General features: G+C 50.8%; 2 protein-coding genes and 1 long non-coding RNA gene across 7 annotated transcripts in view; 1 reads left to right on the top strand and 2 right to left on the bottom strand.

Annotated features, from left to right (window-relative positions):
- The first annotated feature begins 4,243 nt into the window (after positions 1 to 4,243).
- Positions 4,244 to 8,357, top strand: BRD3OS (BRD3 opposite strand). The gene is made up of 2 exons (XM_075260766.1): positions 4,244 to 4,296; positions 7,598 to 8,357. The coding sequence occupies exon 2, from the start codon at positions 7,762 to 7,764 to the stop codon at positions 8,011 to 8,013; it is 252 nt and encodes an 83-aa protein (XP_075116867.1). The 5' UTR covers positions 4,244 to 4,296; positions 7,598 to 7,761; the 3' UTR covers positions 8,014 to 8,357.
- A 1,296-nt stretch (positions 8,358 to 9,653) lies between these two features.
- Positions 9,654 to 27,935, bottom strand: part of BRD3 (bromodomain containing 3) — a 30,786-nt gene continuing 12,504 nt past the window's right edge. For 2 of the 5 annotated variants that reach the window (XM_075260709.1, XM_075260708.1), the window contains exons 2-14: positions 25,478 to 25,615; positions 23,928 to 24,232; positions 22,628 to 22,765; positions 22,093 to 22,243; positions 18,401 to 18,595; positions 17,817 to 18,034; positions 17,243 to 17,614; positions 16,457 to 16,585; positions 15,655 to 15,846; positions 15,100 to 15,368; positions 12,231 to 12,529; positions 11,295 to 11,420; positions 9,654 to 10,630 (exon numbers count right to left, since the gene is read on the bottom strand). In XM_075260709.1, coding sequence (XP_075116810.1) covers positions 10,512 to 10,630; positions 11,295 to 11,420; positions 12,231 to 12,529; positions 15,100 to 15,368; positions 15,655 to 15,846; positions 16,457 to 16,585; positions 17,243 to 17,614; positions 17,817 to 18,034; positions 18,401 to 18,595; positions 22,093 to 22,243; positions 22,628 to 22,765; positions 23,928 to 24,122 — 2,403 coding nt within the window. In that variant the 5' untranslated portion in view covers positions 24,123 to 24,232; positions 25,478 to 25,615 and the 3' untranslated portion in view covers positions 9,654 to 10,511. The remainder of the gene's footprint in view (positions 10,631 to 11,294; positions 11,421 to 12,230; positions 12,530 to 15,099; positions 15,369 to 15,654; positions 15,847 to 16,456; positions 16,586 to 17,242; positions 17,615 to 17,816; positions 18,035 to 18,400; positions 18,596 to 22,092; positions 22,244 to 22,627; positions 22,766 to 23,927; positions 24,233 to 25,477; positions 25,616 to 27,935) is intronic. The other 3 variants (XM_075260711.1, XM_075260712.1, XM_075260713.1) reach the window with 3 other exon arrangements.
- On the bottom strand, positions 22,977 to 23,781 carry LOC142185362 (uncharacterized). Its single transcript, XR_012711865.1, has 3 exons — positions 23,403 to 23,781; positions 23,119 to 23,231; positions 22,977 to 23,061 (listed from the first exon to the last, which is right to left on the bottom strand). It is a non-coding gene; the product is annotated as an uncharacterized LOC142185362 (long non-coding RNA).

The following is a 27,935-nucleotide window of genomic DNA, read 5'->3' as shown; positions in this document are numbered from 1 at the left end:
ATCGTCCCCGCAGACAGGAGCGCGCACTGGGCGGGGCCACTGAGTGGGAGGGGCGGTAGAGGAGGGGGCGACAGGGGCGGGGCCAAATCACAGCGCAGAAGAGAGAACAGGAATAATAACCCGGAGAGGAACAGAAAAGAAGCAACAATCCCGATCATGTAATATCAGGAGACCCCCCATCATGTGTACAGGAGAGTATAACCCCCATCATGTGTACAAGAGAGTAACAACCCCCATCATGTGTAATATCAGGAGAGTATAACCCCCATCATGTGTACAGGAGAGTAACAACCCCCATCATGTGTAATATCAGGAGAGTATAACCCCCATCACGTGTACAGGAGAGTATAACCCCCATCATGTGTAATATCAGGAGAGAATAACCCCAATCATGTGTACAGGAGAGTAACAACCCCCATCATGTGTACAAGAGAGTATAACCCCCATCATGTGTACAGGAGAGTAACAACCCCCCAATACGTGTACAGGAGAGAAACAACCCCAATCATGTGTACAGGAGAGTATATACCCCCATCATGTGTGCAGGAGAGTATAACCCCCATCATGTGTGCAGGAGAGTATAACCCCCATCATGTGTACAGGAGAGTATAACCCCCCATCATGTGTACAGGAGAGTAACAACCCCAATCATGTGTAATATCAGGAGAGTATAACCCCCCATCATGTGTACAGGAGAGTATAACCCCCATCATGTGTGCAGGAGAGTATATACCCCCATCATGTGTACAGGAGAGTATATACCCCCATCATGTGTACAGGAGAGTATAACCCCCATCATGTGTACAGGAGAGTATAACCCCCATCATGTGTACAGGAGAGTAACAACCCCAATCATGTGTACAGGAGAGTAACAACCCCCCATCATGTGTAATATCAGGAGAGCATAACCCCCATCATGTGTACAGGAGAGTAACAACCCCCATCATGTGTAATATCAGGAGAGTATAACCCCCATCACGTGCACAGGAGAGTATAACCCCCATCATCTGTAATATCAGGAGAGTATAACCCCCATCACGTGCACAGGAAAGTATAACCCCCATCATCTGTAATATCAGGAGAGTATAACCCCCATCACGTGCACAGGAGAGTATAACCCCCATCATCTGTAATATCAGATTATGATCAGTACCACTGTCTGTGTTATTAGAAACAGTGTGATACAATTAGATACTTAGTAGCAGTGATCAGAGCAAGGGAGCTATAGGATGATCTACGGGGCGATATGCTGTGTGATCTACGGGGCGATATGCTGTGTGATCTACGGGGCGATATGCTGTGTGATCTACGGGGCGATATGCTGTGTGATCTACGGGGCGATATGCTGTGTGATCTACGGGGCGATATGCTGTGTGATCTACGGGGCGATATGCTGTGTGATCTACGGGGCGATATGCTGTGTGATCTACGGGGCGATATGCTGTGTGATCTAAGGGGCGATATGCTGTGTGATCTATGGGGCGATATGCTGTGTGATCTATGGGGCGATATGCTGTGTGACCTATGGGGTGATATGCTGTGTGATCTGTGAGGTTATTTGTGGGGTGGTCTATTGGGTGATCTGAGGGGTGATATACGGTTTGATCTATAGTTTGAATTTGGGGTGATCTGTTGAGTAAAGTGCTGTGATTTGTGGGGCGGTCTATGGGATCATATGTTACGTGATCTGCAAGTTGATCTTTAGGGTGATCTTCAGTGTCTATGGGATGATTTGCTGCATGATCTGGGGGGCAACGTACCCCATCACCTTCTATTGATCACCATGAGCACATTAACTCTTCACCCCCTGGCACAGTCTGCCTGTATTGTCACCGTCTCTCCCCAGAGGGCAGACTGCAGCCACCAATCTAGGTATGTGCTGCCATCTGGTGGTAAAATACAGTCACAGCACTTGCCTGTCATACCCATTCCCCTCCACGGGTCCTACAGGCAGCATTAAAGATGGCGGCCAATGTAGAGGTGTCCAACAAATAATGAGACCCTGCTACTGCCGCTCTGTACGTTTCTTGTTGACTGGAAGGATTTGACTTACACCTACTGATGGGCACAAAATACAATCACTCCTATCAGGAAACAAGACAACAACTCTACCCATCATTCTATAGAATATCTGTAGGGAAAATGTGGCCAATGACTGTCCAATCCAATGCGTACAATATCATATCTATCATAATGGAGTATCAGCAGTATACAGATGTCACCAAGCCGTCGTCTGATACTAGAAAAGCTGGGTGATATCCAATCTGGGACTGTACACCGCCGTCCATATTATTACTGTATACAAATGAGATTTCCTACATGTGGGGTGTCATGGCCGCCAGTCTCATGGTCAGAACTTCTTCCCTTACAGGGTAATTCACCTTTATCAGATAAACCTCCCAATGAGAACATTGTCTTCCCTGTTTCAAACTATTCTGCACAACCAGAATTATAGGATATAAAAAAACCCAAAAATGGTCATTTGTAGAATATGCAGCATTAAGACGTGACACCAGAACCATCTGAACAGTTACCTGATAACAGAGGAGCCTTCTGTGATGTCACCTGATAACACCGGAGCCTTCTGTGATGTCACCTGATAAAAACGGAGCCTTCTGTGATGTCATCTGATAACACCGGAGCCTTCTGTGATGTCACCTGATAAAACCGGAGCCTTCTGTGATGTCACCTGATAAAACCGGAGCCTTCTGTGATGTCATCTGATAAAAGAGGAGCCTTCTGTGATGTCATCTGATAAAAGAGGAGCCTTCTGTGATGTCACCTGATAACACCGGAGCCTTCTGTGATGTCACCTGATAACACCGGAGCCTTCTGTGATGTCACCTGATAACACCGGAGCCTTCTGTGATGTCACCTGATAAAACCGGAGCCTTCTGTGATGTCATCTGATAACAGAGGAGCCTTCTGTGATGTCATCTGATAACAGAGGAGCCTTCTGTGATGTCACCTGATAACACCGGAGCCTTCTGTGATGTCACCTGATAACACCGGAGCCTTCTGTGATGTCACCTGATACACCGGAGCCTTCTGTGATGTCACCTGATAACACTGGAGCCTTCTGTGATGTCATCTGATAACAGAGGAGCCTTCTGTGATGTCACCTGATAACACCGGAGCCTTCTGTGATGTCACCTGATAAAACTGGAGCCTTCTGTGATGTCACCTGATAACACCGGAGCCTTCTGTGATGTCACCTGATAACACCGGAGTCTTCTGTGATGTCACCTGATAACACCGGAGCCTTCTGTGATGTCATCTGATAAAAGAGGAGCCTTCTGTGATGTCACCTGATAACACCAGAGCCTTCTGTGATGTCACCTGATAACACCGGAGCCTTCTGTGATGTCACAAAACAGAGGCCGTGATTCACACACAGGTCTCTCACCAGAGGTCAGGCTGTAGGGACAGGACCCAGCTCCTCCACTCTTCCCCAGGACTGAAGTCTTGTCAGGCTTTATAGGCCTATCATGAGAGCTCCTTCTGCTGTAGGACAAGAAGGGGTTAAGCTCACAGGTGAGGTTTTGCTACTGCTCTTTGTTAACCTCAATCATTGCACATACGTGAGGAATCTGGGGGAGACATAGCGACCTTCCAGAACTTTCCTGTCACTTTATCACACATGAAAGAAACTATATATACTGTGAAGACTCCAATAAGATGACTTCTGAGCTGTATCTAATCCTATCCTGTGTGATACTGTCTGCTGAGCTGTGTATCTAATCCTATCCTGTGTGATACTGTATACTGAGCTGTGTATCTAATCCTATCCTGTGTGATACAGTCTGCTGAGCTGTGTATCTAATCCTATCCTGTGTGATACTGTATACTGAGCTGTGTATCTAATCCTATCCTGTGTGATACTGTATACTGAGCTGTGTATCTAATCCTATCCTGTGTGATACAGTATACTGAGCTGTGTATCTAATCCTATCCTATCTAATCCTATCCTGTGTGATACAGTCTGCTGAGCTGTATCTAATCCTATCCTATGTGATACTGCTGAGCTGTGTATCTAATCCTATGTGATACTGCTGAGCTGTATCTAATCCTGCAGGTTTTCAGACCTTTCCGCTCTTGTACACGGTGCAGCACATAATACTGTCCCCTCCACAGCAGTCAGACCGGAACCTTTGTGCTGCTGCGCTGTGTCCGGGTGACGTGTTTATGTGAAGCGCCGCATTCGTCGCTTGGTTGCCATGGCTGCTGTGCTCGGGTGATTGACAGGTGATGAGCTGCTGCTGCTGCTGCTGATGGGGAGGGCGGGTGACCCGGCGGGTGAGTCTGAGCTGGAGAGATGACGGAGGCCCCGAGGACTGAGTGACCTAGGAAGCCGCGTGTATGTGTGCACAGTGACCAAGCAGAGCCGTTAGGAGGCGCCGGGGGAGATGGAGGAGCAAAAACGAGCAGGACACACTGACAACTGGAGCCTGGGGATGGGGGCCGACGATAAGCTGAGGGACCGGGGATATGGGGCGACAATAAGCTGAGGGACCAGCGCTAGGTGGAGACAATAAGCCGAACGACCAGGGATAGGGGGCGACAATAAGCTGAGGGATCGGGGACGACAATAAGCCGAGGGACCGGGGATAGGGGGCAACAATAAGCCGAGGGACCAGCGCTAGGGGGAGACAATAAGCCGAGGGACCGGGGATAGGGGGCGACAATAAGCCGAGGGACCGGGGATAGGGGGCGACAATAAGCCGAGGGATCGGGGACGACAATAAGCCGAGGGACCGGGGATACAGAGCGACAATAAGCCGAGGGACCGGGAATACGGGGCGACAATAAGCTGAGGGACCGGGAATACGGGCGACAATAAGCTGAGGGACCAGCGCTAGGGGGCGACAATAAGCTGAGGGACCGGGGAGACAATAAGCCGAGAGACCGGGGATAGGGGGCGACAATAAGCCGAGGGACCGGGGATGCGGGGCGACAATAAGCCGGGGGATCGGGGGCGACAATAAGCCGAGGGACCGGGGATACGGGGCGACAATAAACCGAGGGACCGGGGATAGGGGGCGACAATAAGCCGAGGGACCGGGGATACGGGGCGACAATAAGCCGAGGGATCGGGGACGACAATAAGCCGAGGGATCGGGGACGACAATAAGCCGAGGGACCGGGGGCGACAATAAGCCGAGGGATCGGGGACGACAATAAGCCGAGGGACCGGGGATACAGAGCGACAATAAGCCGAGGGACCGGGAATACGGGGCGACAATAAGCTGAGGGACCGGGAATACGGGGCGACAATAAGCTGAGGGACCGGGGAGACAATAAGCCGAGAGACCGGGGATAGGGGGCAACAATAAGCCGAGGGATCGGGGATGCGGGGCGACAATAAGCCGGGGGATCGGGGGCGACAATAAGCCGAGGGACCGGGGATACGGGGCGACAATAAACCGAGGGACCGGGGATAGGGGGCGACAATAAGCTGAGAGACCGGGGATAGGGGGCGACAATAAGCCGAGGGACCGGGGATACGGGGCGACAATAAGCCGAGGGACCGGGGATAGGGGGCGACAATAAGCCGAGGGACCGGGGATAGGGGGCGACAATAAGCCGAGGGACCGGGGATAGGGGGCGACAATAAGCCGAGGGATCGGGGACGACAATAAGCCGAGGGACCGGGGATACAGAGCGACAATAAGCCGAGGGACCGGGAATACGGGGCGACAATAAGCTGAGGGACCGGGAATACGGGCGACAATAAGCTGAGGGACCAGCGCTAGGGGGCGACAATAAGCTGAGGGACCGGGGAGACAATAAGCCGAGAGACCGGGGATAGGGGGCGACAATAAGCCGAGGGACCGGGGATGCGGGGCGACAATAAGCCGGGGGATCGGGGGCGACAATAAGCCGAGGGACCGGGGATACGGGGCGACAATAAACCGAGGGACCGGGGATAGGGGGCGACAATAAGCCGAGGGACCGGGGATACGGGGCGACAATAAGCCGAGGGATCGGGGACGACAATAAGCCGAGGGATCGGGGACGACAATAAGCCGAGGGACCGGGGGCGACAATAAGCCGAGGGATCGGGGACGACAATAAGCCGAGGGACCGGGGATACAGAGCGACAATAAGCCGAGGGACCGGGAATACGGGGCGACAATAAGCTGAGGGACCGGGAATACGGGGCGACAATAAGCTGAGGGACTGGGGAGACAATAAGCCGAGAGACCGGGGATAGGGGGCAACAATAAGCCGAGGGATCGGGGATGCGGGGCGACAATAAGCCGGGGGATCGGGGGCGACAATAAGCCGAGGGACCGGGGATACGGGGCGACAATAAACCGAGGGACCGGGGATAGGGGGCGACAATAAGCTGAGAGACCGGGGATAGGGGGCGACAATAAGCCGAGGGACCGGGGATACGGGGCGACAATAAGCCGAGGGACCGGGGATAGGGGGCGACAATAAGCCGAGGGACCGGGGATAGGGGGCGACAATAAGCCGAGGGACCGGGGATAGGGGGCGACAATAAGCCGAGGGACCGGGGATACGGGGCGACAATAAGCCGAGGGACCGGGGATAGGGGGCGACAATAAGCCGAGGGACCGGGGATAGGGGGTGACAATAAGCCGAGGGACCGGGGATAGGGGGTGACAATAAGCCGAGGGACCGGGGATACGGGGCGACAATAAGCCGAGGGACCGGGGATATGGGGCGACAATAAGCCGAGGGATCGGGGACGACAATAAGCTGAGAGACCGGGGATAGGGGGCGACAATAAGCCGAGGGATCGGGGACGACAATAAGCTGAGAGACCGGGGATAGGGGGCGACAATAAGCCGAGGGATCGGGGATAGGGGGCGACAATAAGCCGAGGGACCGGGGATACGGGGCGACAATAAGCCGAGGGATCGGGGACGACAATAAGCTGAGAGACCGGGGATACGGGGTGACAATAAGCCGAGGGACCGGGGATAGGGGGCGACAATAAGCCGAGGGATCGGGGATAGGGGGCGACAATAAGCCGAGGGATCGGGGATAGGGGGCGACAATAAGCCGAGGGACCGGGGATAGGGGGCGACAATAAGCCGAGGGACCGGGGATATGGGGCGACAATAAGCCGAGGGATCGGGGACGACAATAAGCTGAGAGACCGGGGATACGGGGTGACAATAAGCCGAGGGACCGGGGATAGGGGGCGACAATAAGCCGAGGGACCGGGGATAGGGGGCGACAATAAGCCGAGGGATCGGGGACGACAATAAGCTGAGAGACCGGGGATAGGGGGCGACAATAAGCCGAGGGACCGGGGATAGGGGGCGACAATAAGCCGAGGGATCGGGGACGACAATAAGCTGAGAGACCGGGGATAGGGGGCGACAATAAGCCGAGGGATCGGGGATAGGGGGCGACAATAAGCCGAGGGACCGGGGATAGGGGGCGACAATAAGCCGAGGGACCGGGGATAGGGGGCGACAATAAGCCGAGGGACTGGAGACCAGCATTTGGGGGAGGGTGTTATGGATGATGAGGCTCTGCCATTGCGCGGGGGGGGTATAGACGATGCTAATTTGTTCTCTGGATTATGGATTATTCTTTGTGACTTTCCCGTTTCTCGCAGGTCATGTGACTTACATTGCCGCAGATCTTCTGGTGGGTTTTTTTTCCCATTCCTCTGCTGTTAGTGGAGTCTCAGGTGTTAATATGGGGTTGATTCTGCAGCTTCCTGATATTTGGGGTGAGGGCCCAAAGTTTCTAGAATATTGCCAGGAGCTTTGAACCACGATGAGCACGGGGCGCGTGCCGCTGGCGGAGAAGGCCATGTCTGAGGGATACGCCAGGCTGAGATTCCGTGATACCTCGCTACTCATCTGGCAGCAGCAGCAGCAGAAATTGGAGTCGGCCCCCCCGGGCACCTACCTGAGCCGCAGTCAGAGCATGTGGTACTCCCAGTACGGGAATCAGTCCATCCTGGTCCGGGATAAGAACAGCATATCCCGGGACACCGGCCAGTCCAAGTTTTGCGCAATCATGTGATGTCCTAGCGCCTCGGTCATCGCTGTGGATGGTTGATGAATGCAGGAAATGATGACATCACAGGAATGGAGAACGGACCGGGCACCAATACCCACTGCACCCCAAATCCCCATCTCTTCCCCCCCCCCCCCCCCCCCATGTACAAAGGCTGGATTGCGCCATTTGATCACTAACAGAGGAGGCATACACATGGTACGGTCCGACTCAGACACCAGCACCAGATGATGAGACGAACGGTGACTTCTAGACAAACCAAGGCTGGTCCAAGCAGTGGAGGTCAGTGTTCACAGTGATGTCATCAGTGACCTGTGCGATACGACCTGCTGTGGTGGGGGGAGATTACCTCTGTGGCCCCCATTGTGTGACGAGCTATATTTTGTACGTGTATTCATTGTCACGCTGCCACTTGTCTACCATTAAAAATCTTCACACAATCTGCTCTGCTTTTATTATACTGGTTATAGGTGGGGGGGGTCGGTGTCAATAAACAAAACCTGCCCTGGGGAGCAACAGAGATGAGGCTTCTGCCAATGGGCTACTGTAAAGGTGTAACAGAGTAGTCAGGACACAGCCTAGATCTATCACGATGGCTGATTTACGAGATCTGTGCACTATCTCTGTGGTATTGGTGCATCATTGCTCATTAAAGCCACACCCACATGCCTATCTAGCAAGTACAAACCATTAAGCCCAGTGTCTGGTCATCTGCACAGTACACATGGGTACAGGCCATGGCCACCATTAGAGCAGTGATTGGGCGAGCTGTGTACTGTGGCGAGAGGCCGTCCTAGGGACAACCCGGAGGAGGAAGAGGAGGTGACGATCACATTCAAGGAGCGCCGTGTCATGTGACCTGCAATGTATACAGAATGGGGGGTGGGGGTAGTATATAAGGATTACCGACCTATCACCTTCATCAGAAACCCAATCAAGTCCAGATCAATCAGCACAAGAAGCCGGAGATACAGAGGAATCACACAAGTAAAAATAGACAACTACTTTTATTGTTCACAAACCCTTGAAAATGCGCCAGTATGAACAGCGAGCTACAATGGTCAGAGCTGCCACGTTGGTTCGGTTTTTGTATTTTTTTTTTGGTAGCTGCAAAAATTGAACAAAAACGGCCTAAACTCTGCATAACATGATATGGAAGAGAGCAGGGCCGCCACAGGGAACTCGGGGGTTAAAGAGATATACTGTACAGAAAATCATATAAAATAAGCAGGATAGAAGGGGTTAAAAAAAAAAAATCACTCCCGGGACGTCCAGCAGTGAAAGGGTCAACACCAGGAAAAGAAAAACGGGGGGAAAAAATAAAAAAGTTACCTCCGATCCCACCATGCAAGTCTGAGACAAAGCAGCAAACCCTCTGCTGTGGATGTACAGAATGTGCGGAGGGGGGCGAGAGGTGACCCCGCCCACAGCCCCCGCCTCAGCATTAAAAAAGATTTATATAGATTTATCATTAACCCCAAAGATCCCAATATATAAAACATCAATGTCAGGAGAATATATACACACACTACACCATGAGATTGTCCGACCCCTAACAGCATCTGCAAGTGCACACGCACTCCTGTCCTAGCGCCAAACACGGAAGCCAACGCCCCCCCACCCCACTCCCACCACCAAACCCCCTCCTCACCTTTACGCAATTTATTTCAAATGGAAAGAAAAAAAAAAACCCATCAAGGATATCATAGGGTTAATAAATAATGTGTCTATGTACATACAAAATGGAGTACGGAAGCCAATGGAATGTGGCTGCGGGGGAGGGGCATGCAGAAAAACAAAAAAAATCTTAGAGTTAAAAAATAATGTTTGCGTTTGTATATTTTGTTCTGAGGTAAATAAGAAAATACATTAAAAATATATATCCTGACCGACCGAGCGTAGACGACTCCCTACAGGTGTGGCGTGCACGGTGGCGAGGTGTCCGCCTTCCCACAAAGAATCCCGGCAGGGTGCAGAAGCGGCTGGAGGAGAGATTAGTAGATCTACCAACACATCTATGTAATGACAAGGCGCAGAGAGTCTGAGAGTCGCCGCCGCAGAGAGTCTGAGAGTCGCCGCCGCAGAGAGTCGCCGCCGCAGGGGCCGCAGTCCATCACCTCCACACAAACAAGAGGGGAGAAGAAAGTAAAAACACAATTAAAACTTCTTTATTAATATATAGTAAACCTTCATAAAATCCGGCGCGGCGGCGATGGCGGTCTCGGCCGGGGCTCGCTGCTTATTGCTGACGCCTCTGCCCGGGCTGCAGAATTTACTATTTCATCTTCTTTAAAAATAAAATTAGTTTGTCGTTTTCGCCTCCGATTTTGGGAATCTGGTTTTTAAAATATTTTTTGTTCCTTTTTTGTGTTTTTTTTTTTTTTTCTTAAAAGTTTTTCTTTAAACTGCACACAAAAGTGTTAGGCGGGCGGCTGAGCGGCCTTGGACTCCGGGCGACAAGCACAAGACGTCCGTCACATCTCCATCTCATGGGGGAAGGGATTTTACTCAGAGTCACTGCTGTCTGAACTGGATCCACTGGAACTACTGCTGCCCGATTCTGAGGAACTGCTGCTGCTGCTGAGCCGCGAGGGTCCTCCTGCCGCCCCCGAGCCCGACTTCTCTGTAAGGGAGACAAAAACAGGCGACACTGTAACGGCACCTCAGCGAGCACACATGAATACAGGCGACACGGGGAGGCTGGACAGGAAAGCTTCAGAGGAGAGCAGGCGGCCAGCAGGGGAGGGGGAAGCGTCTGCAGAGTTATGGCTGGTTAATATGGGGGAGGGGGAATGAATGCAGCAGCTGTAAGGAGCGCTGATCCCTACAGTATGGATGAGGGCCTCATGCAGCAGTCACAGCCACATGGAGCACCTTTCCTGCACGGTCACATCTCTCAGCAATGGCACTTACCCAATTGTGTCCTCCAGCCCCCCCCACCAAAAAAAAGGCAACTGCAGGTACTACCATAAAATCCATCCCCCACCCCCCAAAAAAAGGACAACTCCAGGCACTACAGTAGAGTCCAACCCAGTGCCAGCCCCCCACACGTGTCCCTCCTGTAATTCCCATCACGCTGGAGATGCCCCCCCATCCTCCACTAGGTCGCAGAGGATGGGAGTTGTAGTATGTCCCTGCACCACCCCACCCCCACTGTCAGTCAGAGCGCCGAGGGACGGGCCAAAAACTGAACCTACAATGACGAAGAGTCAAGAAAATAAAATCCCATCTGCAGCGTCTCCAGGCTCATTAACCCTTTGGGGGAGGGGGGTCCACCACAACGGTACCTTTTTTTGCGGGTTTCTTGTTATTTAATTGGCCGCTCACATCCTGGAGTCTCCTCTCCAGCTCCTTTTTCTTTTCCTGAGCCAACTCCTCCTTGGACTTTACACCTTGCTTCTTCCCCGACGCTGCTGGGAAAGTGAAGCAATCAGCCAGACGGCAACAGACAGAGGTTTACAGAAGAACCTCGAGAGCAGTGTTTGCCAACTCCGCTCCTCAAGCCCCAGCAATGGCGGCTTCGGCTCAGGTTGTGAGGAAATCCTCCTTGCAGACCGGTGAGAGAGAATACCCAGCTCAGCTCAGAAGCGCCTGCGAGAACCCAAGATTATCCTCAAAACCTGACCTGTTGGGGGGGGCTTGAGGACTAGAGTTGGAAAACACTGCTCCGGAGGGCTCGAGGGAACTTTGCAGGACTCCCAACAGGCCAAAATTTGAAGCTTAATCATTGCGTGAGCACAGGGGGCGACTGACACGAGCAATGCAGCGAGCGAGCCACCTGCGGCCATGCACTGATCAGGCCCAGAAATCCAATAGGGACCTTTGAGCATAAATGTTTTCAACAAGAAGCAAAATGTGAAAAGTTTGGAGGTAAAAGCTGAAGTGCGAAAGCAACAGATGCCGAAAGAGAAAGGTACAGGATATAATCTCTAGGAGAACGGCCTCATCCTCATCATCCTCATCACTGCAGGAAAGTCATGGAAATGGAAATGCAGAACTGAAGCCTGAAGTATGGACGGAGGAGATGGAACGGGATGTGGAGGATACAGCGGAGCTCATCAGTCATGTGACCGCCACACATCACCGCATGTCATCCCGAAATATCATCAGGGCCTCAGAAACTACAGACTAACGTCACAGCCTGTTAGCACCTATGGGCCCCCCTCGATGTGTACGGACCCCAGGAGAGCCCACCCCTGCCCCCTAAGCCTCCATCTACTCACAGAAAGGCTTCCGCTGCTTCTTCTGTAGACAGGACTTGACGTATCGCTCCAGCTCCCGCAGGGTCGTTGGCTTCAACGTTTCAAAGTCAATTTCTATCTCGTCAGGGTTGGAGTCTCTTAGAGAAGGTTCTCGGGATTGTATGATGTGAACCACACGGCCCAGCTTCTCCCCTGGGAGCCGGTTGATGTCCAGGCTGAGCTGCCGCTTCTCGTCATAAGTCATGGGCAGACCCTCCTCCTCCTCGTCAGAGTCGTAGGATGCGGATGGAGGTTGCTTCCCCCCTTTTTTCGGCTGCTTGCTGCAGAGAGACAGACAGCTGTGATAACAGGCCGACATATTGTATGAGCGACACCTTCAATACCCCCCTCTACATCGGATTGCAAAAGTATTCACACCCTTAGAATTTTTTCACATTGTGTCACAACCACAAACAAATGGATTTTCTTGAGATTCTCACTGATAACACAAAGTATCAGATAATCGTGAAGTGGAAGGAAAATGATAGAAGGGCATCAACACTAATCCAATACACATCTGACAAGTGATGTGCAAAAGTCTTCAACCTCTCCCCCCCCCCCCCCCGTACTCAGATCCCCCTAAATACAATCCAGTGCACACAATTGTCTCCAGAAGTCATTGAATGAGTTAAAAGATTAATCCCGGGCCTCAGCGCTCTCCGACGTACCGTTCCTGAGATACAGCTCTCACAAAACAATGACCTGCATTAGCCCAAACCTGCAAGTCTTTCACTCATATTCCAACTGCAATACACACTGCACATGTACAATCCAAAACTGATATCCAAACTGAGATACACACATCAGAGGATTAGATACACCGCTCAGCACACATCAGAGGATTAGATACACAACTCAGCACACATCAGAGAATTAGATACACCACTTAGCACACATCAGAGGATTAGATACACAGCTCAGCACACATCAGAGAATTAGATACACCACTTAGCACACATCAGAGGATTAGATACACAGCTCTGCACACATCAGAGGATTAGATACACAGCTCTGCACACATCAGAGCTCAGCACACATCAGAGGATTAGATACGCGGCTCAGCACACACATCAGATCTGTACTCCAGGTTTCCAGAACAACCCAGCCATTTTTCTTCACTGCTGTATGTCAGCTTTAAAGGGGCTGTTACATAAGTTCACATTCACACAGCTTTACTCCAGGTCTCCAGAACAACCGATCGCCGGTTTTTCACCAATATTCAAACTGAGATACATGATCACATGACGCTTATGGACACACAAATGACATACAAAATACACCAGTGCAAAACTGGGCAATTCTTATAGGGCCACTAGACAAACAAAACATGAAATATACCCGTGCGAAGCCGCGTCCTCCTGCAAATAAATACATTTCTATACATACACCGTATATATTCGAGTATAAGCCAAGGCTCCTATTTTACCACAAAAAACTGGGAAAACTTATTGACTCGAGTATAAGCTGAGGGAAGGGGGGGGATGCAGCAGCTACTGGAAAATTTCAAAAAATTAAAATGGTCGGAGTTTTTGGGTGCAGTAGTTGTTGGGTGATGGGGAGGGGGTGTTTTGGTTGTCTGTCTGCCCCTTCCCTGAGCTTGATGACTGGGGTTTTTCCCCCCATTTGGAATTCAGCCTGGCTGAATATAGGGCATCTGCAGTGCTACTATTAACCCCTTTCCCGACAGAACAGGAGCAGATCCCCTATATTGAGTAGACCGGGCACTGTCAGACACAGGGATACCTAATGTGTATGTGTTACAGTCATTTTCTACTTTTTTATGTATTCTAGGGAAAGGAGGGATTAAGAAGTTTTATTTTTCTTTAAAGCTTCTTTTTCCCCCCACTATTTTATGGGAGATTCTATACATTGATATTGCGAATGGTCATAGACCCCCCCCCCCTTAAAATTATTTTTTTTTTTTGCTGACTCGAGTATAAGCAAAGGGGGGCTTTTTTAGCTTATACTCGAGTATATACGGTATTATTATTTTTTTTTATTTATCTGTTCTGTGAAAACCTCAGTGGTTTGTTAGAGGACACTAGTAAACAAACAGCATCATGAAGACCAAGGAACTCACCAGACAGCTCAGAGATAAAGTTGTGGAGAAGTGTAAAGCAGGGTCAGGTTATAAAAACATCTCCCAAGTTCTGAGCATCCCAAGGAGCCCTGTACAATCCATCATCCAAACACGTAGACAGTATTCACAACTGCAAACCAACAAGACATGGCCGTCCACCTAAACTAACAGATCACTGATAAGGAGAGCGCTGGTCAGAGAAGCCGCCAAGAGGCCCAGGGTCAGTGTGGAGGAGCCGCAGAAATCCTCAGGTACAGGAAAAATCTGTCCACAGGACAACTAGAAGTCACTGCGCACCCCACAAATCTGACCATCTATATGGGAGAGCGGCAAGAAGGAAATCATTGTTGTAAGAAAGACATAAGAAGGGGCGTCTGCAGGTTATGGCCACAAAACATATAGTCTTGTAGATGGGATTGGAGCCAAAGTATTGGGACAGGGGGTGAAGACTTTTACACCTCACTTTGTCAGATGATTATTGGGTTACTATGTGATATGTGAAATTTCAAGAAAATACATTGAAGTTTGTGGTTGTGATGACTTTTACAAGGCCCTGTATATGATACGTGAATGAGGGCTCTATATAAGCAGTATACAGGGGGTGTGAATACTATTACAAGGCCCTGTATATGATACGTGAATGAGGGGTATATATGAGCAGTATACAGGGGGTGTGAATATGATTACAAGGCCCTGTATAGGATACATGAATGAGGGGTATATATGAGCAGTATACAGGGGGTGTGAAGACTTTTACAAGGCTATTCTCACCTGTTGGCGGTGGGGGTGACTGTGCTGGATGTAGTGGTGGCCGTCGTGCTGTTTGCTTTCTTGGCCGGAGCCTTTTTCGGGGGGACGGGTTTCGTTGGCTGCGGCGCCTTCTTCTTCTCCTCCTCACTTTTCATTTTGTGCTTTTCTTTCTCCTTTTCTTTCTCTTTGTCCTTTTTCTTCTTCTCTTTCTCCTTTTTCTCTTTCTTCTTCTTTGGTTTATTGACGGGCGCCTGGGACAATGCGGCGAGCTGCTCGTGTACGGCCTTGAGCTGCGGAGACGCATCAGAGGGGGGGTGAGGGTGGAGACGGCGCGGACACTTAGATTCTACATTAATGAATACGACAGGTTAATACTCACTAGTTATACCTAAAGACTGGAGCCAACCATCGGTCAGCACTAGCTTTGTTACAATGTGTCAGCGCAGAGAGCTGCACATCTTATATGGTCCTAACCTATAGTCTCCTGGTCTGACCCATGGATGCAGGTTGTAGCCGCCGGCCCTTGTGCAGGTGGATGGCTGGGAATGGCGGCTCCACCTGTTACCCCGGTCTCACCTGCTCCTGCAGCTCGGCCAGCCGCGTGGCACGCTCTTCTTCGGAGTCTGAGCTGTCGGACTGAGAGGAGCTCTCCTCACTGGTGTGACTGCTCTCCATGCTCTTACTGACCACCGGGGCCGCTGCTGGGGGAGGGGCGGGGGGCTCGGCCGGCTCATCTGGCATCTTGGCAAATCTCATCTCAAAAACATCCTGTGGAAAGAGAAGAGGTCACAGATAGCGGTGAGGACAATGAGCAGGAGGGCTGAGGGTCAAGGCAAAGGTAGAAGAGAAAATCGTAGAGAACGTCAGTGACTGTAACGTGCATGACAGGAGGGCGGGGCCAAGAGCTACGGGGCAAATCAATGACTACTGATACTTATGGGTAGGCTATCAATATCAGATCTATAGGGCCCTCCGACACCCACTGATCAGCTGATGAGCTGAAGGGGCTGCGGGCTTGGATGTGTGCTGTGACCTCTTTACCACTTGCCAAACACAGTGCCGCCCGCCGTATAGTGGCTGTGCTTTGGTATTGCGGCTCTACCCTATTCTTATAAATGGGAGCGAGTTGCTGTGTGACCAGGAGACCAAAGACGACAACGTGGAGCACCGCAGGCTCTTCACACAGCTGATCGGCTGATACTGATAGTGGATCCCAAGGATAAGTCATCACCGAAGTCCTTGGACACCCCTTTAATAATATAAGGCTATCCTGGGGAAAAGCCCAGTCCCATAGCCCACCGCCCAGGATAAGACAAGAAGGGGGATGGGGCAGGTGAGGTGTACAGAGGAGTCACTGGGGAGGGGGCAGTGGCTGTACCTGAAGCTTCCTGGCCATGGCCACCACCTCGTGGTCAGGAGGGTTGTACTTGTAACAGTTTGAGAACATTAACCGTATATCGGCTGCAAAGGCCTGTGCGTCCGGGTACTCCCGACCATCCATCTTCTTCTGCAATCAAAGAAATGCAAGACATGGAAACAAAGACTAGAAGCAGAGGAAGAGGAGCTGAGCGGGTCCTGTGCACTGCGGGGCCCAGGGTCCTGTGCACTGCGGGGCCCGGGGTCAGTTCCCATCACATCCTAAGTAGTGAGGGGACAAACTACACTCAGCTAAAAGCTGTTGTCCAAGACCAAAGGGTAATGGGTACTGATAATCTAGGCCCAGTGACCCCAGGGGGGCCAACAGCTCTGCTCACATGAACAGGACCTGCTTCTGGCCAGATAATCGGTGCAAGGCCTGGGAGTGGGACACCAGATGACCAGATATGGACGACCTACCCTGTGGATGCAACATAGCCTTTAGTTTTGGACAACCCCTTTAAGACATCCACAAATGATTCTGCAAGTCTCTGATACAACTTCTTGCTCTTAGTCAGTGACAGTTTAGATCAGAGACAAAGCCCTGTTGTATCGTAGCTCGTGTAACCCAGCGGAGGTTTTGTTGCAGTGTGTCAGTGAAGGATTTTGGTGCTGCTGTCAGACTAGATAGAACAGTAAAGCACAGAGGTCAGTCGGGATTGACGCAGCCTCTGGACCATTCACTGACAGCAAGCGGAGCCTAAGATTAACCTCTTATGTCCAGGTGGGCACCCGGGGAAGGACCAACCTTGACAGTACTGAGGTCCATGGGGTGCTTGATGATATCGTGGTAGTCGTGCAGCTCCAGGGCCTCGGCGTCCACAGGTTTGTAGAAGGGCCAGGCGTAGGCGGCGTGCTTCTTGGAGAGCATCTCCTTCAGGATACTGTCGCAGTATTTCAGGTGCTCGGTCAGTTTGCCCTTCTTGCCGGCATGCTGCGGGACCTCCCCATCCTCCAGATCCTTCTTTGGTGGTTTGATGGGGCGCCCGGTGCTCTCTCTCCTGTTTGCCACTTTAGCTTGCTTAGGATCAGAGACTGGGACAGGAGACTCGCTGCGGCTGGCGGTAATGGCGGACGTGGTGGGCGTGGTGGTGTCCGCTTTTCTTTTTACACCTTTTTTCTAATGAAGGAAACAGAAGGACAAGAAGCGTGCGGGAGCCATGACACATCATCGTCTATGGGTTACAGCATCTTCAGGGTCAGGACACAGAGGCCCACGACGTCATGTGTATGTCACCCACCCAGCAGGGCACCATGCCTAGATTAACCCTCTAATGGTAGGTACTGTTCCATAAACATGTAATACAGACATCTGCCATTACCTTGATGACCGGGGCGGCTGGAGGAACGACTGGTGCGACCGGGACTGGTGCAGCTGGAGGCGGCTGAGGGGCACTGGGGGCTACGGGTACCGTTACATTAGCTGTTATAGTTGGCACAGGAGTGGCGGCAATGACTGGCGTCTGGGATACAAGGGGGGCGATATTGGTGAGCTGGACTGTGGGGCTGACCGTGGAGACGCTGGAGGTTTGGGTCGTGGCTGGAAAGAAACAACATCGAGGAGATAAATCCAAGATCAGAAAATAAGATGGAGGCTGCCCGTCAGGAATCAGCGGCCCCCACACAGGCAAGATGGGAGGGGCATCAAATACAGATGGTCAAGTGCTGGGTGACTACTACTAATGGCCGCCATTATAAGGTAACTCTGCAGTGTTATATGGCTGAGCCTTCCACTTATGCAGCTACATTCTGCCTCATCTACTGGCATGTCAGTCTGTACTGCAATAATGGAATTTTATTCATGAAGCAGGAGGCCCAGGCTGGTAGATTGGCTTTCTATATACATCTGTATAGAGAATACCCCTCCTCATATTACACCATGTCTCTATATAAACAATTAGCGTACAACTCCGGGGACCTTTATATCGCTCCCGGCGCCGTTCCACGGGTGGCTCGGCTCGCCTTCCAGAAGTGCGCTCCACGATGGCAGGCTTGGGGGGGCTGCGCTCCACCACAGTTGCTTTGGGAGGACTGCGCTCCACCACCACCGGTTTAGGAGACGGCGCGGCTTTCTCCACAGCAGGCTCTTGTTCTATGATAACTGGTGGAAAACGAGACCTGGTTAGGAGGACGCCATCATCAACATGGAGGAATGGTACTGGCAAGGCAGAAGCATATGCTGAGAACCCCAACACCAGCGCCCCCTGTGGTCAGGACCAGACCTGCAGCATTATAAGGACCTGTCTGCTAGAGACATCATTCTGGAAAAAACTTTCCTTATAAGTCTCCATTGTGCTGTTCCTAAGTTATTCCTCCACTTGTCAGAGGTGTGTCCTTACACTGACAGAACAGACTGAAGGCTGACCTCTCCTCCTGACCCCCCCTGTACACATACACCCTTGGATTGAACAAGCAATTCATGTGTTTTCAGTGGGAAGAGGGAAGTAACACTGAAAAGAAGAGATTTAGTGATGAAATCCCAGGTGTCTGTCAGACGGTTGGTAAAGAGTAAGACCCCAACACCCAGTATTTACTTATATGACAAGTCAGGAGAGCGAAAACAAGTGACCTGAGGGATGATGGTGTCCACCGACAACCTAGGATAAGCGACAAATCATATGTGACCTCCGGAAACATGGAGACAATCAGAAGGACGTGCTGCTATCTATCTCCCCACTCCAGGACACATATGCTGCTGCGGCCGTAGCCTCCCTTCTCTCCTCCCGCTTTCTCAAACTCAACATGGAGAAAACAGTTCATCATCTTCACCCCACCCCGTACGACCCCTCTACCTGACCCCTCTACCAAAGTTAATGTAACCACAATTACCTCTGTCCCATAGGTCCGATGTCTTGGGGTAACCTTGGACTCCGACCTATCCTTCAAGTCACAAGTTCAAACCCTCAACACTTCCTTCCACCTCCAACTCAAGAACATCCACCGAATTTGCACCTTCCTCATCCCAGAAACTACTAAGATACTCGTCCATGCCCTCATAATCTCCTGCTTAGATTACTGCAACACCCTTCTCCATGGACTCCCCGCTAACACCCTCGCCCCCCCTTCAGTCCATGCTAAATTGTGCAGCTCACTTAATTCACCTCACCCCCTGATCTTCATCCGCTGCTCCCCTATGCCAATCCCTTCACTGGTTATCAATAGCCCTGAGATACAAAGCCATCCACACCTGTCCCCTCCATATATCTCTGACCTCATCCACACCGGTCCCCTCCATAGATCTCTGACCTCATCCATATATCTCTGACCTCATCCATATATCTCTGACCTCATCCACACCTGTCTCCTCCATATATCTCTGACCACCTCCATATATCTCTGACCTCATCCACAACCTGTCCCCTCCATATATCTCTGACCTCATCCTCACCTGTCCCCTCCATATATCTCTGACCTCATCCTCACCTGTCCCCTCCATATATCTCTGACCTCATCCACAACCTGTCCCCTCCATATATCTCTGACCTCATCCTCACCTGTCTCCTCCATATATCTCTGACCCCCTCCATATATCTCTGACCTCATCCACAGCTGTCTCCTCCATATATCTCTGACCCCCTCCATATATCTCTGACCTCATCCACACCTGTCCCCTCCATATATCTCTGACCTCATCCTCACCTGTCCCCTCCATATATCTCTGACCTCATCCTCACCTGTCCCCTCCATATATCTCTGACCTCATCCTCACCTGTCCTCTCCATATATCTCTGACCTCATCCACACCTGTCCTCTCCATATATCTCTGACCTCATCCTCACCTGTCCCCTCCATATATCTCTGACCTCATCCTCACCTGTCCCCTCCATATATCTCTGACCTCATCCACAACCTGTCCCCTCCATATATATCTCTGACCTCATCCACATCTGTCCTCTCCATATATCTCTGACCTCCTCAGGGCATGTTCACATATGCGCCCCAGAGTCCGTTCTGCAGGTTTCCGTTTCCTGCACAAAACTGGGCAGGAGACGGAAACCTGCTGGCATCTTTTCAAACCCATTCATTTGAATGGGATTGAAAAGTGTCCCGCCATGAGCGCCTGTGAGTGTTTTATGCTCTCCGTGGCGAAGCAGTTTTTTTTTTTTTTTTTTTTTTTAAACCAGACACAGAGTTGGACATGCTGGACTCGGTGTCCGGTTTTAAAAAAAAAAAAAAAACACGTTTTCACCGCAGAGAACGTAAAACGTTCACCGGCGCTCACCGCTGAACTCGGCATGACAGGTTTCTGTCTTCTGCATGTGGAAGACGGAAACCTGAGAACGGACTGCCGAACGCTGGTGTGAACCCAGCGTCACCTGCCTCCTCCATACATCTCTGACCACGCCGGTCCTCTCTATATATCTCTGACCACACCTGTCCCCTCCATATATCTCTGACCACACCTGTCCCCTCCATATATCTCTGACCACACCTGTCCCCTCCATATATCTCTGACCACACCTGTCCCCTCCATATATCTCTGACCACACCTGTCCCCTCCATATATCTCTGACCACACCTGTCCCCTCCATATATCTCTGACCACACCTGTCCCCTCCATATATCTCTGACCACACCTGTCCCCCTCCATATATCTCTGACCACACCTGTCCTCTCCATATATCTCTGACCACGCCTGTCCCCTCCATATATCTCTGACCTTATCTCCTGCTACCTGCCCACATATAACCTCAGATCCTCCATAGTCCTCCTACTCCGCTCTGCTCTCATCCGCTCCTCACACAACAGTCTCCAAGATTTCTCCTGTGCTTCCCTCATACTCTGGATCTCCTTACCAAGACACATAAGACTGACCCCCACAATCACAGGCTTCAAGAAGGCCCTGAAGACTCCCCTATTCTGGAAGGCCTACAACCCCCAATAACACTACTGTCACCACATCCCCATCTGTACGGCCTCTTCCCTCACCTTCTGTCTCTATCCCTCTCCCTCATAGACTGTAAGCTCTTGTGGGCCAGGCCCTCTACCCCCCTGTGCCAGTGATCACTGCTAGGATTATATTGATCTGTATATTTAGTGTACTGTATGTAAACCCCCAAATGTACAACACCATGGGAATAATAATAATATATTAATTATTATTAGCATTATTATCATCATCATCATCATCATCATCTCCTCAACACTGGAACTACAACCCAAAGTAGGAGGCCAGAGTCACAAAGATGTGCCAGCCCCAATCTGTGACACGTGGAGGGGCAGAAGAAAGACTGGAGGTGTCTTAGTCACGTGAAAAGTAGAGTGGGATGATCGTCTCCAATCCAGCACATGTGACGTCATTGTAGGGGGAGCGGCAGCAGACAATCCTGAAAATGTGTGGCCCCAAGTACCTGACAACCTCATAGATAGGACAGGAAAAGTGTAAGTGCAGCGATTCCTGCAGGGGGCGCTCACTTACAGGTCTGTCCCTCCTGAGATTCCTGCAGGGGGCGCTCGTTTACAGGTCTGTCCCTCCTGAGATTCCTGCAGGCGGCGCTCACTTACAGGTTTGTCCATCCTGAGACTCCTGCAGTGTTGAGGGGTATCTGACGTACACAAGGTGGGGGGGGTGTAATACAGGGGGGGAGGGGGAAGTACCTGGTGTCTGAGCAGCTGGAGGGGTCTGCTTCTTTCCTTTGCCTTTCGGGACCGGGGGTAATAACTCTACCTCTTCTTGAGGCATCTGTGCTACTTTCTGGAGGAAAATCTTTTCCAAGGCCTGAGCCATGAGGACAATGTCATCTGTGGACTAAGTCAGAAGAGCATCCGTTACTACAGGACAAGAGAGCAGAATGTGGCATGTGGGAGGAGACAGTGCCACGTATCACACATTGCTGTATCTAGGACCCTACTGACGCCCCTCACCCATGACACTCACCGCTGCGGTATCGGAACCTCCTGAGTAACGCCATTGAGACGGGTGCACTGCTAAGGCCCAAAGGTCATGTATATGATATCGCACTGACACACCCACATGACTACTGAGGTCCTATCATAGACATTACTCAGGAGGCCACGGAGAGGTGAAGAAAAGCGAGGCCAAGACTCCAGACTAGTAAAAGAGCCAAAACCTCACAAGATGAATCTTGTGACTGCTGAGCTGCGGGGCGCCGTCCTCGGGGGGGTCACTTACCTTGTTGTAAATGTAACAGTTGGTGAACATGGTGTTGAAGTCCTGCATACACTCGTTGGCGCTCCAATAGTAATTGTTCTCCAGCCGCTTCTTAATCGTCCCCATGTCCATCGGGTTCTTAATGATCTTGTGATAGTCCTGGAAGGAAGGAGGTCGAAGAGTTAATACGAGCCCTCCCGAAACTGGTGAATATAGCAAATAATAGTCCGAAGTCTATTAACCCCTGCAATACCTCAGTGAGTGGACGCCGAGGCGGATTTAAGATCCGTAAACCACTGCAATAGATCCTGAGCACCCCGCTAGATGCCATCTTGTCCTGAACCCCATACACATGAAGAATAATTCCTGAGCACCCCGCTAGACGCCATCTTGTCCTGACTGCCATACATGAGGAATATATCCTGAGCACCCCGCTAGACGCCATCTTGTCCTGACTGCCATACATGAGGAATATATCCTGAGCACCCCGCTAGACGCCGCCTTGTCCTGACTGCCATACGTGAGGAATATATCCTAAGCACCCCACTAGATGCCATCTTGTCCTGAACCCCATACACATGAAGAATAATTCCTGAGCACCCCGCTAGACGCCATCTTGTCCTGACTGCCATACATGAGGAATATATCCTGAGCACCCCGCTAGACGCCGCCTTGTCCTGACTGCCATACGTGAGGAATATATCCTAAGCACCCCACTAGATGCCATCTTGTCCTGAACCCCATACACATGAAGAATAATTCCTGAGCACCCCGCTAGACGCCATCTTGGCCTGACTGCCATACATGAGGAATATATCCTGAGCACCCCGCTAGACGCCATCTTGTCCTGACCGCCATACGTGAGGAATATATCCTGAGCGCCCCACTAGACGCCATCTTGTCCTGACCGCCATACATGAGGAATATATCCTGAGCACCCCACTAGACGCCATCTTGGCCTGACTGCCATACATGAGGAATATATCCTGATCACCCCGCTAGACGCCATCTTGTCCTGACTGCCATACATGAGGAATATATCCTGAGCACCCCGCTAGACGCCATCTTGTCCTGACTGCCATACGTGAGGAATATATCCTAAGCACCCCACTAGACGCCATCTTGTCCTGAACCCCATACACGAGGAATATATCCTGAGCACCCCGCTAGACGCCATCTTGGATCCATTGGCAGGGCCTGTCTGCCCTTTGGCCCTATCACCTGCAGTTCTGCCCCCCACTGTTGCTCCCTATAGACTGTACAGACCGAGCACTTGTCACAGCGGAGGTTTTGCCACAATGTGCGAGTTCCTGAGACTCACGGGCAGGTTGAGCTTGATGCAGTCCACGGGCTGGTAGAAGGGCCAGGCGAATTGATGCTTCCACAGCGTCTTCACCACCACGTTCTGCATGTACTGCAGCTGGTTGGTTTTACGTCCGGGTTTATTGGGGTTGGTGACTTCGGGCGGGGGCGGGTTCACGGGCCCTTGCGGAGCTGCAGCCGTCACGGCAGACATTTTTCTTTTCTCAGGGTCACTTCCTTTCACAGAAGCTCTGCAAGGCAATCTCTTCCTTTATGGCCCCTGACAGGGAAGGACATCCCATCTCAGGGGTCCAACCATAGAACCTAAAGGAGGAGAGGAAAGACGTACGAGAACGTAAGAGAAACCGCCATCACAGAGCGACCCCCTGCCACCCCCAATACTCCAGTCACACTCGGAGCAGCATACACAACATTACAGACTCCGCACTAACAATTTACCTGAACACCCCACATAACACAATACATAAGCCCCAAGAACAACTACTAAGGGTCTAGACCAGACCTGGGCAAAGCACGGCCCGCGGGCTATATCCGGCCCTCTGACTGATTCAAATCGGCCCGCACAGCTTGACTAGGGAGGCGTGTCTTAGTGCCGGCAGGACAGTGCAGCAAGATGGAGACATGTGGTGTGTGTCATAAGGTACTGGGGAATGTGAGATGCAGGGAGGTGTGTGTGTGTGTGTGTGTGTGTGTGTGTGTGTGTGTGTGTGTGTGTGTGTGTGTGTGTGTCTGTATGTGTGTATATGTGTCTGTGTGTGTATATGTGTCTGTATGTGTGTGTCTCAGTAACCTAGGGGCAGAGATGGAAGGAGAATGTTATACTAGGGCAGAGATGGCAGATGGAGGGGGACATGAAAATGGGGGAGAGATGGAGGGAGGACATGAAACTGGGGCAAATGAAGGGGGATATGAAAATGAGGGAGACATGGAGGGGGGACATGAAATTGGGGGTAGATGAAGAGGGCACTTAAACTGGGTGGACATTAAAATGGGGACAACTGGAGGGGGCATTAAACCGTGGAGGTAGCTGGAGGAGGACTTGTCTGCCTCTAGTTGCTCCCAGTTTAATGTCACCCTCCAGCTACCCCTACGGTTTAATGTCTGCTTCCAGCTTCCCGATTTTAATGTCCTCCTCTAGTTGCCCCCAGTTTCATGTCCCGCTCCAGCTGTCAATTTATTGCCCCCTCCAACTACCCCCACTGTTTAATGTCCCCCTCCAGCTGTCCCAGCTTCATGTCCCCTCTAGTTTCCACCAGTTTAAACTGAGGAGAGGGACCTAATACTGTGGGGCAGTTGGAAGGGAACATTATAATGTGGGGACAAATGTACGGGTGACTGTAGGGGGATTATACTGTGTGGGGGCACATGGAAAGATGATTGGGAATGGGCGGAGTCAACGTAGAAGTGGGTGGAGCTAAATTTGCCATGGTGCAGCCCTCTAGCATAGTTTCAATTTCTTATGCGGCCCCATGGGAAAATTAATTGCCCACCCCTGGTCTAGACAGTCAGACCCCTCCCCGCAATAAAGAGAGAGTTTGCTTCTCTTACGCTCGTGCGCTGGTCAGGAAGCCGCCATCTTGGATCAGGACATCATTCTCAATTGCAGCGAGAGTTCAGCATTCAGACTCCTCACCAGCTGCGGTTTGGATTCTTCAGAAACACCAGGATGAGGCGTCTGCCGGACAACTGCAGGGACAAAACCAGGAAGGGGCAAGCGGTCAGTAATATTCCCAAAAAGTAGGGAAAAAAGAAAGCGCTGAACAGGGGGGAATCTAACACCACGTTACCCAGTGCCGACGATATCTATACACACTATATACATATAAATATATGGGGGGGGGCAAGGACCACAACAAAAATACTAAGCACATCTGTTATATATTACATATAGGGGAGGGGTCACTGCACCCTAAAAAATACTCAATGTCCCCAGCAGCACTCCTGACATACTCTGTACTGCTGGGGATCCTGCTCCTCCCACTATGTAGCTCTCACCCTGTGACCTATTATAAGATCAGCACACTGCTCTCCTGAAATCCTCTGTACTGCTGTGACCCTGCTCCTCCCACTATGGACATAAAGACATACAAGGTACAGTAATATAAGACTATAGCAGCCAGCTACACACCCCACCGACGTACTAACCCATCCTACAGAACGGGCACAGCTAACAAGAACTGACTACAACAGAACCGAGAACCACCCGCAGACAGATCAGAGGCTGACATCAGATAGCAGAAGCTCTCACGTGGTTCCATCTTGGCCAAACAAGCAAACATGTAAAGAATCAAACAACTCGGGACACGACACAGACAGAAGAGAAGCCATAACATCCTAATACTACAGGACACAGCAGAGAGGCCATAACATCCTAATACTACAGGACACAGCAGAGAGGCCATAACATCCTAATACTACAGGACACAGCAGAGAGGCCATAACATGCTAATACTACAGGACACAGCAGAGGCCATAACATGCTAATACTACAGGACACAGCAGAGGCCATAACATGCTAATACTACAGGACACAGAAGACGCCATAACATCCTAATACTACAGGACACAGAAGAGAGGGGATAACATCCTAATACTACAGGACACAGCAGAGAGGCCATAACATCCTAATACTACAGGACACAGAAGACGCCATAACATCCTAATACTACAGGACACAGAAGAGAGGGGATAACATCCTAATACTACAGGACACAGCAGAGAGGCCATAACATCCTAATACTACAGGACACAGCAGAGAGGCCATAACATCCTAATACTACAGGACACAGCAGAGAGGCCATAACATCCTAATACTACAGGACACAGCAGAGAGGAGATAACATCCTAATACTACAGGACACAGCAGAGAGGAGATAACATCCTAATACTACAGGACACAGCAGAGAGGAGATAACATCCTAATACTACAGGACACAGCAGAGAGGAGATAACATCCTAATACTACAGGACACAGCAGAGAGGCCATAACATCCTAATACTACAGGACACAGCAGGGAGGCCATAACATCCTAATACTACAGGACACAGCAGAGAGGCCATAACATCCTAATACTACAGGACACAGCAGAGAGGAGATAACATCCTAATACTACAGGACACAGCAGAGAGGAGATAACATCCTAATACTACAGGACACAGCAGAGAGGAGATAACATCCTAATACTACAGGACACAGCAGAGAGGCCATAACATCCTAATACTACAGGACACAGCAGGGAGGCCATAACATCCTAATACTACAGGACACAGCAGAGAGGAGATAACATCCTAATACTACAGGACACAGCAGAGAGGAGATAACATCCTAATACTACAGGACACAGCTGAGGCCATAACATCCTAAAACTACAGGACACCACAGAGAGGCCATAACATCCTAATACTACAGGACACAGCAGAGAGGCCATAACATCCTAATACTACAGGACACAGCAGAGAGGAGACAACATCCTAATACTACAGGACACAGCAGAGAAGCCATAACATCCTAATACTACAGGACACAGCAGAGAGGCCATAACATCCTAATACTACAGGACACAGCAGGGAGGCCATAACATCCTAATACTACAGGACACAGCAGAGAGGAGATAACATCCTAATACTACAGGACACAGCAGAGAGGAGATAACATCCTAATACTACAGGGAACAGCAGAGAGGCCATAACATCCTAATACTACAGGACACAGCAGAGAGGCCATAACATCCTAATACTACAGGACACAGCAGAGAGGAGATAACATCCTAATACTACAGGACACAGCAGAGAGGAGATAACATCCTAATACTACAGGGAACAGCAGAGAGGCCATAACATCCTAATACTACAGGACACAGCAGGGAGGCCATAACATCCTAATACTACAGGACACAGCAGAGAGGAGATAACATCCTAATACTACAGGACACAGCAGAGAGGAGATAACATCCTAATACTACAGGACACAGCAGAGAGGCCATAACATCCTAATACTACAGGACAC

Source organism: Leptodactylus fuscus, chromosome 11 (genome assembly GCF_031893055.1).
Source record: "Leptodactylus fuscus isolate aLepFus1 chromosome 11, aLepFus1.hap2, whole genome shotgun sequence".
Taxonomy (NCBI): domain Eukaryota; kingdom Metazoa; phylum Chordata; class Amphibia; order Anura; family Leptodactylidae; genus Leptodactylus; species Leptodactylus fuscus.
Note: the sequence above shows the minus strand (reverse complement) of the source record. Positions and strands in the feature narration are given on the sequence as shown.

Bases quoted from the DNA above. Each gene is read 5' to 3' on its own strand.
- BRD3OS (XM_075260766.1), top strand. From the start codon at position 7,762: ATGAGCACGGGGCGCGTGCCGCTGGCGGAGAAGGCCATGTCTGAGGGA.